The sequence below is a fragment of the Medicago truncatula genome, chromosome 4 (assembly GCF_003473485.1).
Source record: "Medicago truncatula cultivar Jemalong A17 chromosome 4, MtrunA17r5.0-ANR, whole genome shotgun sequence".
In the NCBI taxonomy this organism is placed as follows: Eukaryota; Viridiplantae; Streptophyta; class Magnoliopsida; order Fabales; family Fabaceae; genus Medicago; species Medicago truncatula.
In genome coordinates this window covers 54,920,498-54,933,628 of record NC_053045.1, presented here as the reverse complement: position 1 = coordinate 54,933,628, position 13,131 = coordinate 54,920,498, and the positions used below count along the sequence as shown (strand labels likewise).

General features: G+C 36.3%; 2 protein-coding genes across 2 annotated transcripts; one reads left to right on the top strand and one right to left on the bottom strand.

Moving 5' to 3' along the window:
* Nucleotides 1-8,892: 8,892 nt before the first annotated feature.
* LOC11443242 (protein BUNDLE SHEATH DEFECTIVE 2, chloroplastic) lies at nucleotides 8,893-9,713 on the bottom strand. The gene is made up of 3 exons (XM_003609211.4): nucleotides 9,450-9,713; nucleotides 9,208-9,356; nucleotides 8,893-9,119 (listed from the first exon to the last, which is right to left on the bottom strand). The coding sequence occupies exons 1-3, from the start codon at nucleotides 9,579-9,581 to the stop codon at nucleotides 9,077-9,079; spliced, it is 324 nt and encodes a 107-aa protein (XP_003609259.1). The 5' UTR covers nucleotides 9,582-9,713; the 3' UTR covers nucleotides 8,893-9,076.
* A 28-nt stretch (nucleotides 9,714-9,741) lies between these two features.
* Nucleotides 9,742-13,039, top strand: LOC11443241 (uncharacterized). The gene is made up of 3 exons (XM_003609210.4): nucleotides 9,742-11,804; nucleotides 12,070-12,160; nucleotides 12,513-13,039. The coding sequence occupies exons 1-3, from the start codon at nucleotides 9,882-9,884 to the stop codon at nucleotides 12,701-12,703; spliced, it is 2,205 nt and encodes a 734-aa protein (XP_003609258.1). The 5' UTR covers nucleotides 9,742-9,881; the 3' UTR covers nucleotides 12,704-13,039.
* The last annotated feature ends 92 nt before the right edge of the window (nucleotides 13,040-13,131 follow it).

Sequence of the window (13,131 nt, the reverse complement as noted above, 5' to 3'; positions counted from 1 at the left end):
CCTTCAAACTCATGACGCGTCAACAGGGAGCATCGAGAGTTTGTCAACTAAAAAACGAAAACGTTTAATAGAGTGCATCTTTGTGAACAAATCAGCAATCTGTAGAGAGGAGGAGATAAATGGTAGAGTGACAGTTCCATGCTGAAGGTGATGACGAGTAAGATGACAATCAATCTCAATATGCTTGGTACGTTCATGGAATACTGAATTATGAGCAATTTGAATAGCACTCTTGTTATCACAATGCATCGGAGTTGGTTCCGAAAGAGAGATGCCCATATCTAACAAGAGCCAACGTAACCATATAATTTCAGTAGTAGTGGATGCCATAGCACGATACTCAGCTTCTGTGGAGGAGCGAGAGACAATGTCTTGTTTCTTACTCTTCCAAGAAATAAGAGAGTCTCCAAGAAATATACAAAACCCTGTAGTGGACTTACGATCTGTCGGATCACCAGCCCAATCTGCATCTGAATAGGCACGCAACTCCAATGAAGACGATGAGGGAAAAAGAAGACTTTGAAATTGAGATCCCCGAAGATAACGAAGAATACGAAGAACAGCTGCCCAATGAATTGTAGTGGGACAGACAACAAACTGACTCATAACATGAACAGCATAAGCAATATCAGGCCTAGTAATCGTAAGATACACTAGACTACCAACCAAAGTGCGGTACAAAGTGGGATCTGGTAGTCTACCGTAGAGGAACACCATCACCGGGAGCATATTTTACATTCAACTCAAGAGGAGTATCCGCTGATCTAGAATCAGAAAGGTGAGCTTGTTCAAGAATGTTGGCGATGTACTTGGATTGAGAGAGAAGGTAGCCTCTAGGAGAGTAGGCAACTTCAATCCCCAAGAAATAGCGAAGAGTTCCCAAGTCTTTCATCTCAAATTGCTTAGCTAACTGTAATTTTAACTCATCAATTCCACTAACAACATCACCTGTAATAATCATGTCATCAACATACAAGGAAAGTATAATGCGACCATGATTAGTGGACCTGATAAACAACGCAGAATCATGTTCGCTAGATTTAAAACCAAGAGATATGATTACAGTGGAGAATTTCTCAAACCAAGCTCGAGGAGCCTGTTTAAGACCATATAGAGCCTTTTTCAACTTACACACTTCCCCATGATTATGAGAAACACCTGGAGGAGGAATCATATAAACTTCTTCATGAAGCTCACCGTTCAGAAAAGCATTTTTGACATCCATTTGTGAAATATGCCACTGACGTATAGATGCAACAGCAATAAGAGAGCGGATAGTGGTCATTTTTGCAACGGGAGCAAATGTTTCTTCATAATCCATACCATACTGTTGAGTGAATCCCTTAGCAACAAGACGAGCTTTGTAGCGTTCAACTGACCCATCAGACTTAGTTTTGATCTTGTATACCCAACGAGACCCAATAGCACGTTTTCCAAAAGGAAGTGGTACTAATTCCCAAGTATTTGTTTTGTGCAATGCAGAAAGCTCTTCAGTCATGGCATGCTGCCAGAGAGGATCGAGAATAGCCTCTTTGTAGGAAGAGGGCTCAGACAAACTGTGAATAGTAGTTAAGAAAGAAGCAAATGAAGCAGAGTACATAGAATAAATAAATTCAGGTAACTGAGTGGACGTACGTTGACGAGTTGGATAACGAGGAGATGGAGTAGGAGGATCAACAGTCATAGGAGGTGATTGGACAGCCGAGGGGACATTATCATCTTGGGGAATAGAGTTTATCCTGCAACTCTCAATATTACTATCACTTGAAACGTTATCATTAGAACCAAACGGATCAATATGAATTAGTGGTGAACTTATAGTAGACTGGGAGTGAGAGGAAAATGAGTAAAATGGGATGTGCTCAAGAAAAACAACATGACGAGAAACATAGAGTTTTCTTGTATGAGGTTCATAACAACGATAACCCTTTTGACCATCTCCATAACCCAAAAAAACACACATAGTAGAGCGAGAAGACAATTTACTACGTTCAACTTGCGGACGAAGAACAAAACAAGTTGAACCAAAGACTTTCAGAGAGGAATAATCAGGTATAGAGGCATACAATTTTTCAAAAGGAGACAAACCTGATATAACTGACGAAGGGATTCTATTAATAGCATGAACAGCGGTAAGCACTGCTTCACCCCAAAACTCACTAGGAACTGAAGCAGACAACAAAAGGGAACGAGCAGTTTCAATAATATGACGATGTTTCCTTTCAGCAACCCCATTCTGTTGAGGAGTATCAGTACAAGATGTTTGATGAATTGTGCCATCAGAAGCAAGTAATTCAGAAAATTTATTTGAGGTATATTCACCACCTAAGTCACAACGAAAGCACTTTATAACAGCATTATGTTGAGTTTTTACCATAGCACGAAACATATGATAAATTTCAAAAAATTCAGAGCGATTTTTCATAAGATAAACCCAACAATAACGAGTATAATCATCAATGAACGAGACATAATATCTAGATCCACCTTTAGTAAAAACTGGTGATGGACCCCAAACATCCGAATGAACTAAATCAAAAGGTGAGTACGAAACAGAGACACTTTTAGTAAATGGTAAAGCTGAAAATTTTGCAAGTTTACAACCACAACAATCTGAAATATCACTGGTTTGTAACTTTCCTAAAGCTCCAGTAGAAGCCAAATACTTTAATCTAGAAGCAGAAACATGTCCAAGACGAGAATGCCACAAATAAAAACTAGAAGAAGAAGAATTTAAACGAAAACTAGATAATAACTCAGTAGTGGATGTTGCGGCTGCAGTGTCAAAATCTCTATCTCTCAAGTGATCCAAAACATAAAGTCCCCCTTGTCTATGGCCTATCCCAATCAGCCTCCCGGAATGTGGATCCTGTACACAACAAGAATTGGAAGAAAATATAATTGAATAACCGAAATCACACAATTGACTAACAGAAGCAAGGCTCAAAGTAAGCTTAGGAATATGATAAACATTAGAGAGAGACAAGTTAGAGGTAGAGACCGAACCAATGCCTGCCAATGGCATAGGGGTGCCATCAGCAGTCATAACAGACATAGATGAGACAGGATTCATAGACACAAAAGATTTATCATCATATGACATATGGTGTGATGCTCCAGAATCAAGAATCCATATGGAAGGAGAATTACCTGACACACTTGAAGAGTTCAAACCTTTAAGAGAAGAGGCTGACATGGCATGTGACTGAGTGGAAAGAAGCTTCTGAAGTTGCTCTGTAATATCAGATAGTTGAGAAGCTGTATCAGATGAGTATGCATAACCAGAACTAGATCCAACAGTAGAAGAAGCAGAAGGAGCAGCAGCAACAACATTTGATGACGGACCCCTGAAATTTTTCCTATTTGCTCTCCCTAATTTCGGACATTGTGCTTTCCAATGACCTTTTTCTTTGCAAAAAGCACATTCATCATTACCGATCCCAACCCTCCCTTGAGGTTTTCCTCTTTGAACAGGAGCAGCAGCAAAAACAGATGAAGGAGTGGAGAGAATACCCTTATCTGACATAGTGGAATGAGTCTTGAGTCGAATTTCTTCTGCCAACAATTCACTAACTACTGATTCAACATTAGGAAGAGGTGTACGATGCAGAATACCCCCACGAAGCCCCTCAAAATCATCACGAAGAGCCATCAGAAACCATACTAGACGTTGTTCTTCCCTCTGATCAATGTAAGCTTTCACTGCTTTCAATTGATCAGATTCCATAAGAGCCAACTGATCCCACAAATTTGTCATGGCCGAATAGAATTCTTGAATGGTCATATTGTTCTGCTTGAGGGCCCTAATATCACTTTCGAGTTGATATCGTTTTGCAAAGTTTGATTGAACGTATAATCGTTTCAGATGATCCCAAATCTCTTTAGCAGTGTCATATTTTGCTAGTTGCACACCTATGGACTGATCAACAGAGTTATTAATCCAAGTAATAATTTTTGAATTACTTTTCATCCATGTTTTCAAAGCTTGAGCATATTTATCAGCATCCTTTTTGTCAGTGGGTTTAACAACAGTTTCATCAATATAACCCCACATATCTTTTCCTATCAGAAAATTTTTCATCACATAACTCCAATAAGAATAGTTATGTCCTATAAGATGAACACTAACAGCTTGAAGCGAATCATCCTTATCACTAGCCATACCAAACAATCACAAAAAAAAAATCCAACACACACAATCACAGAAAATTAGGGATAACCTGTTAGTCACGAACAGAACAAATCCACCAACGGAATAACACGAACCAGAGAGAAGAATTGCGCCGGAAAGTTCCGCCGGAAACAGAGGTGGTGCGTCGGAGATGAAAACGAAGGGAGGAAACCAAATCAGAAAAGAAATCAAAACCAAATTGCAAGATCAACCATAGCTCTATGATACCATGTTAACATAGACAATCTAGCTGCATAGCATTAGGAGGAAGAAGAGAAAGAGCACTGAGAAGAAGAACCCGTAAGAAGGCTAGGGTTCATTAACAATTGTGAACCAAAAAACTAACCTGTACATAGTTATACAACATATATATACTATAGAATGGGAATTGTCTAAAGTACCCTTACTACTAACTAATAATAATTATATCTAACACATTGAAGCTCCAAAATATCACAACAAAACTGGCATTGCAATGCGGAAATAATAAACTTGACGCAAAATCAAACAATCACCAAGTAGGAAGCATATCCTACAGTATATGATTTTTTAGAGTTAAGTTGGACATAGTTCAAATTTTAATACTAAATAAAAGCAGAGACTGAAATTTTCCTTTGAGCCTTGTGTTTCTATAGGGGGTTGAAATTCCTTTTAAAGAGCAAATATCTTGAAACAACTAAAGAGCAAATAAAGAGCAGACCAGAAACGAATTTGAGGCATCTAAAGAGTAAACTATCTTGAAACAACTACCTACCCACAACCACAGTCCACAGCCCTATTTATGAATATTCATATGAATTCTGCTCATTACCTGAACAGTATCGCTCATTCTTAAAGTAAATGTTCAAAATGCCCCTACGCATGTTAACATGCGCTGCGTGACTTAAGTCACGCTACATGCTGTTATTAGTCCAGGCAAAACCTCATTCTGCATCATTTTCAAACACAACACACACACAAATCTCAATTTTCACTAAAATTATCCAACTTCAAAATTCCTTCAACTTCAAATCAAACAACACTCCAACAACAAGAACAAGTAAGCTTTCACTTAAATTATGTTGGTATGATAGATTTTTTCACTTAATCTAGAATATTTTAGGTTTATTGTTTTGTTAAAATTTTCATGTTTAATGTAAATGACATATAGTGCTTAATTGTTATGATGTTTAGATACTATGTTAGATTTTTTACACTTAGATTAGATTTTTTTTGAGATTTAGGGTTTGTTAAATTTTTTTTTTTGCAAGATATGACCCAATGTTACATGCAAATGAGTAATATTGCTTACTTATTTAGATGTTTGCATGTTTATGTTGTAGTTATCATTATTAGGGTTTATGTATAATTTGCACTCCAAATGTTTGATAAAATGTTGGAATGCGTTTAATTTCATTGATTGTGTTAAATTTCTTATTGTGTAGATTTGAATCAATGGCCTGGTGGATCGTCGTTCATGCAGAATTCAACAGTGGAGAACCTCATAGGTTGAAGGTTCGGTGCCTTGATGTAACATTAAGAGATCTCAAGGATCAACTGAATGAATTCAACTACGGAGTCAACCCCAGAGACGCAAGGAGGGTGGAATACGTTCAGTATACACGTCCAATGCTCGACGAGGGGAGGGTATCATTCACTTGGGTGGAGTTAAAGAACGACAAAAACGTGACGAGCATGTTTTGGGAGCACAACATGTTCCAGTGGATCGATATGCAGGTAACGTTGTTGAGATCATGAAGATATCATCAATAGCTTGATTCCGCCAGAAGATCGTCATTAGTTAGGGCAAGGTGCATTCCAACTACAACAATTGTCTTACCTCTGAGATGGGGTAATTCAAACTTGCCAAACGGCCAAGACTCAAGCATTTCGCTCGGCATTCATGTTTTTTTCTTTGAAAAGGTTAAATTTTTGTTAGGCCGGTTTAGATGAAGGTATTAGGTGTCAAAGAATGAACCTCATTTCGTTGGCACTTGAATACCATCATCTAAAGCAAGCCTAACAAAAATTTATTCTTTTCAAAGGAAAACATGATTGCCGGGTGAAATGCTTGAGTCTTGTTGTTTCGCAAGTTTGAATTTACCTCATTCAAAGGTAAGACAATTGTTGTAGTTAGAATGCACATTCCAACTACAACAATTGTCTTACTCTGGATGGGGCAATTCAAACTTGTTAATCGGCAAGAATCCAACATTCGATAAGCCTCTTCAATGTTGGTATTCAAGTGTCATGGAATGCACCTCATTCTTTTGACACTTGAATACCGTCATTCAAGATGCTTATCGAATATTGGAGTCCTGCTGCTTAGCAAGTTTGAATTTGCCCCATTCATGGGCAAGACAATTGTTGTAGTATGTAATGTAATTTTATTGTTGACATACATGTCGTTTATGTAATGTAACGAAACCTTAATTAAACTTTTTATTTGAATTCACGCTCTCGCAATTTTTATTTGAATTCACGCTGTCGCAATTTTTATTCGAATGCACGATGAATTATTCTAATTTATTTATTGACTTTACTCGAATTTTTAATTCAGTACGCACGCAATCAATCATAAAATAAATGCAACAATTAACAAAAATAATAGATATAAAATATCATTTTATTAATATAATTCTTATTACATTTACAATGGGGTAAAACTAAATCTGCGAAAAAATAAAAACCACCAGAAAACCTACCTCCCTGGCGTAAAACTAAAAGAAAACCACCAGAAAACCGACCTCCATGGGGTAAAACTAAAAGAAAACCACCAGAAAACCGACCTCCCTGGGGTAAAACTAAATCTACACATTTAGTTTATCCAATCTGATTCTTTTTCCATGAAAGCTGCTCATTACTTATCTTTTCCCCAGCATTCCCACTACTTATCATTCTTTCTCTTTTTACACCAAAATAAAAAAGGAAAAAAAGAAGGAAATGAAGAAGATTCATGGGGGAGAGAGTGAGGAGGAGAGTGAGAATGTGAGTTGGTGTGAGGAAATGGGGAAGTTTTAGAGGTGTATTTATAGGGGGAGATTGTAACATAGGTTATATCTACCATAAATAGGGTCAAAAAACGTGTTAAATCTTAACAAAAACGTGTAAAAACAATTAAAATGCATTGAACAAAGTCAAAAAAATGTGTGTTCTTGAGGCCAGGATTAACACTAGCGTGAGTTAACTTACGCCAATTTAGTCAGTGCTCAAGAACACGTTTTTTGAACTTTGTTTGGTTATTCAACACTTTATTCTTATTTTTTGGTTACATTTAGGCCTTTATTCTAATTTTTTTATGAACTTTATTCTAATTTTTTTTATTAACTTTATTCTAAATTATTTTATTTACTTTATTCTAAATTATTTTATTAACTTTTTTCTAAATTAGTTTATTTACTTTATTCTAATTTTTTTTATTTACTTTATTCTATATTATTTTATTTGCTTTATTCTAAATTATTTTATACTATATTCAAATTATTTGATTTACTTTATTCTAATTTATTTATGCACTTAAAATAAATATTGATTCGATATTATTCATTAAATAAATACAAATATAAATAAAAGAAAATGAACTAAATTAATATTTATTCATTAAATACAAAATTAGAAAATAAAAGCAAATATAAAATAAAAAGGAATTAGCAAAATTGATGCATATAACAATATCTCATTTATTAATAGAATTCATACAATACAATAATTGATACAATAATTTATTCGAATTCACAAATTTATTCTACTTATTTTCTCCCTCTTGGGGTAAAAAGTGTTCAATCTTCATGGGGTAAAATAGTGAGCAACCTTCATGGAAAAAATACATCATCAACACTTGGTCTAAATTTTAATTTGATTTTTTTTACCCGAAGAAGAATCTTTTTATCCACGGTAAAAAGTTTATGGAGTAAAAAAAGCAAATTTAAACTTATCCTAAGGGTCGATCACTTCCCCTTGTCGGCTTCTCACTATTTTACTCCGAAGAAGTTTGATCACCTTTGCTTCCAAAGAGAATATTGAAAAAGAAAGAAGAGAAGAGAAATAGAGGGAGAGAGTGAGGAGGGGGAGAAAATGATATGGTGTGAGGAATTAGAGAAGTATGGAGGGGTATTTATAGGTGGGAATGGTAGTATAGGTTGTAAACACCATTAATGTGGTCAAAAACGTGTAAAATAGTGTTAAAAACGTGTGGATTGAATGTTGAAAAACTGACCACAGACCAAAAAATGTTTGTTCTTCAGCTCTGCACCGGGCAACTAGCGTGAGTTAACTCACGCTCAGAATACACTAGCATAAGTTAAGTCATGTAGCTTAGGTTAACTCACGCTCATAATGCACTAGCGCATGTTAAGTCATGTAGCGTGACTTAACATAGATAAAAAAATACACTAACGCATGTTAATATGCGTAGGGGCATTAGACTTTTACTTTATAAATGAGCGATATTGTTGGGTAATGAGCATAATTCTATTCATATTTGGGTGGGGGGAGGGCAATGCGAGTTAGCAAGTAGCCCACTACAAACAAATTGCATCTGATCAAACAGGAAAGCCAGTATAAAATTGGCTAATGCTACTCATATGTTCCATCATTTAGGTTTTTTTATTTTTTGTAAAAGCTTCTATAGTGACAAAGAAGATGAGATTAGGAAGTTATATTCTAAAAAAATAAAAGCAATTGAAGAAACTCGGTGACTTTAATCATCAACGCTTCATTCAGTGAACGGTAGACTAGCCGGGAAAGGTTAACATGTTTTGGCGTGAATTTGGTTGGTAAGCCGGGATTTACAATGGCAGAAACTTAGTTCTTAATCCATTATTGCGGGAACATAACAATTCAAGCCGAAGACAAATTGACAACGAAGTTCAAGTTCTCAAGCACTAAAATAATCATCACATAAGATATGAATTTTACAATCTAGTTCTAGTCATAGCCTTTTCCCAGACAATTCAGACAGCGTTGTACCCTGCAACAAAACCATTATCAATTACTATTATTTTATTGAATTCAACTTATATAATCAAATGAAAGCAAAATGAGAGAAATTTACTAACCTGTTTCCATCGCAAGTAGGACAAACACAGGGGTTAATTGCAACAGGATCATACATCGGAGACCAAGCTATGGTTGAATTCCCGCTGCATAATTTGCATATATAAAACCCTTTCCCTCTACAACTCTTACACGGCAAAGCTGTTTTTTTCTACAAACAACACAATCTCATTACACCAATTTCCAGAAAGCACATCAATATCAATAATACAATAAAACAATGTAATTTTTTAGTGATCATTACCCGTTTATTCTCGGACGCAAAGTGAAGCCCTTTGAGTGTAAGAGTAGAAGCCACATTCAGAGTTGCAATTCCCCCCAATACTACAAAAGCACCGGTAATCCACGTCGGAAATCGCCTTCGAATCGGATTCATTTCTTACAATATCTACTTTTTTTCTCACAGACAATTTATCAAACACTTGGACTGCACTTCAAAACCCCAGACAGAATACGTGTCATAGAAAACACTTGGTCACAAATAAAAAACACCACAGCCTTTTATTTGCACTTTATACTATACTCTTATTTATATTTGTTTCCACAAACGACACGTGTTTAACTGTGCGGTACTTCACAGTTTAACTATCTTGTACGACATGTCGTTTTGTTTGTTCAGAATTTCGTCACCTTCGTTCTGAATTGTTACGTTTCTGAAGAACTAATCTTCAATGAAATGAACTTCGTTATTGCTAAAAATCCAATTAATCTTTTCAATTCTCATTCACCTTATTTTCACGATCGTTTTCGTAACCCTTCGTTTCTTCTTCACAATTCAATCACAAAATGGACATGTGGTACTAATACTCTAACATTAAAAGCTACTTCTGCATCTACATCAACTGTCTATGGTGGTTGGGATGAACTCGCCAGCTCAGAAGCTTCCGGTGAGTTTGATTCGTTGCGAAATTTTCTTGTTTCAGTTGGAATAGATGATAGAAAGAATGCGTTTGTTTTCTTCTTGGGGATTGTTTGTGCAATGGCGATTTCTAGGGTTAGGGTTTCTACTGTGCTTATTCTTCCAGCTTCCGCTATGGTTTTCGCACTTGGTTATAGCGTAGGGTTTTTGCGAAACGGTAATTTTTCGTTCGGTGAATTAAAGTTGAGTGGAAGTGGAAGTAGTAAGAGGAAGGAGAAAGATGAGAATTTGAATTCGAGTGAGAAATTGAAGAGTTTAAGTGAATTCCTTGATGAGATTGATGTTGTGGTTAGTGATTTTAAGATTGATTTAGAAAATGCTATTAATAATAAGAAGATTAAAATGGATGATTTATATGGTTATGTTGAGGTTAGTGATAAGATTAAATTGTTAAATTTGAATGGTAGGAATGTTGTTAAGAGTTTGGTTGATAACGAGGAAAAGTTTAATTGTGTTTTGGTTGAGAATCAGAAAAGTGGTAGAAGAAAGAAACAAGTTGGAGAAGTTGGGTATCAGATGCTGCAATCTATTGGAAGTTTGTTTCAGGAAAATTTGCGTAGCTCGAATTCGACTAAACTTAGAGAAAGTGTGGAGAGGCAATTGGATCAAACTCGAGGAAACGGTGCTTTGCCTCCGGGTGAAGATAAGCCTTTGAATTTGGTTGATGATAGTAGTAAATTAAATGGGAAGTTGGATTGTTCTCAAGACTCATTGACGAACTCTGTTTTGGATATGGACAGGAATGGAAGAATAGGAACTAATTCTGACAGAGAAAATTTTGGCGTAGGGGATAATCGCAGAAGTGCTGCCAAATTCCCTGAAAGAGAAGAGTATAGTTACCGGAACAAAGGATTGAGGTTCACAAATAACCATAGCATCTCTTTGAAGATGGATTCCAGCAGTGTGGCAGACATGTGGGAATCCCATGAAAGCCGGCTTGATTCTGAAAGCATTAAAGTCAGAATGAAACGCGTGGAAAGTGAGACTTCCTTCTTGCATGAGCAGTTGCTTAATCAAGGCCAGGAAGCTTTCAGGTCTTCTATCGACAAGAGGGACAGTGGGCCTGATAGGTCTCGGTATGAAGAAGATAGAGATAGGATGAATTATGATGCCGATCAACTACTTGCTGATGACTTGTCTGAGAGTGACAATGAATTCAATGCCCCTTCGTCTACAAAAGTTTCAGATGATATAATGTTTGATAGATATCTCGCTGAAGCAACAGATCTTCTAAAACAAGCAAAAGAGTTTGTCAAGGGTACTTATGATGGCGAACAAGCTGAAATCATGTTATACAAGACTGCAAGTATACTCTCAAAAGCAGTGGACTTAAAGCCTATGAGTTTGTTGGCTGTAGGACAGCTAGGAAACACTTATCTTCTTCATGGAGAATTAAAGTTGAAGATTAGTCGTGAACTGAGAAATCTTCTCTCGGGAAGTATCGAACGATCATCTGCAAAACGTAGTAGAATAATTAAGGAACTGCGAAATAAAATTACCAGTAAAGAAGAAGCTATGCAATTGCTTATTGATGTATGTGAAGAGTGTGAAGAGCTACTAGTAAATGCAGGAAGAAAATATAGACTGGCATTGTCAATTGATTCAAATGATGTCAGAGCCCTATATAATTGGGGCCTTGCACTTTCTTTCCGCGCTCAATTGATAGCAGATATTGGTCCGGTATGTATTATCTTGTCATTATTAGACTACATGTTTCAGTTCTTCATTCAATTTGTTAGGGTGTTGTCTTCCCACCCCAGTAGATTACATACTGTTACACTGCTTTCCAAAATGATTCTAGAAATTGGTCTGTGATCTGCGTAATTTGATATAAAAGCATCTGTGACTTTGTTGTTTGCTTGACTCAAATTCATTTTCCAGTTAACCATGATGACTTTTGTTGTACATTCTGTTTCTATATTAAAACCTCTCTTCATATATACAGGGTGCTGCTTTTGAGGCTGAAAGAGTATTCTTGGCTGCAATTGACAAGTTTGATGCTATGCTGTTGAAAGGAAATGTTTATGCACCAGATGGTATTACATGCTCTGTTTTGTTCCTAAACTTTTCATTTATAATGATCATACAAGAACAACTTGAGGATATTATGCTGACCATTTCTCGGTGACATACCTTGTTCACATAACACATAACTGGCTCAACACGATTGTGTAAAGATGTCTATATATGAAAAACTGCACTGAGAATAGGAATTTAGGTCTTAGTAACATATACATGGATCATAGCTGAGCCGCACACACAATCTCTGTACTACCTTAATATAGGTTGCAAATTATCTATGTTAAATGGCATCATGCTGTTGCAGAATTTCTTCATGGAAAGTATTATCTCCTGTACTAACTTGGATTTTCACATGTTGAATTGCAGCTTTGTTCAGATGGGGTATGGCTTTACAGCAGAGATCTCGTTTAAGGCCAGGAAGTAGTAAGGAGAAGTTGAAGTTACTTCAGCAGGCTAAACGGCTATATGAAGACGCTCTTGATATGGACTCCAATAACATACAAGTGAAAGATGCCTTATCCTTGTGTGTCTCTGAGCTTAATTATAGACAATTTTAGTCAATTCATGGAAAGGGTTATCCAGAAGAATCAGTTTGCTTACAGTTCCTGCCTTAGACTATGATATATCTGCCTTGGATCCAGCAGCCAGCAGCCAGCAAGTATATTTGCATAGATGGCCTTCAGCGTAAATGAGCTACGGTTCCTAGTTTCATCTTCTTCCTATAGATTTTTCATAGAATTATACAATGACAGCACGTATATTAAGTTAATAACACAGTGATAATAAAGGTTAAATAAAACCATTTTTCCTTTATATTTTCAATTCTAACATTCATGTCTAATGCAGCTATCATGAATATTGGTTATGTTGGTATAAAAGATTTCTTTGATACACATTTGGGAGCACACACTTTCCGAGTGTCCGCATTGTGGCGCATACTAGTGTGATTTTCCGTCTTGTTTGGTTGCTCGGTAAATATAGGCTA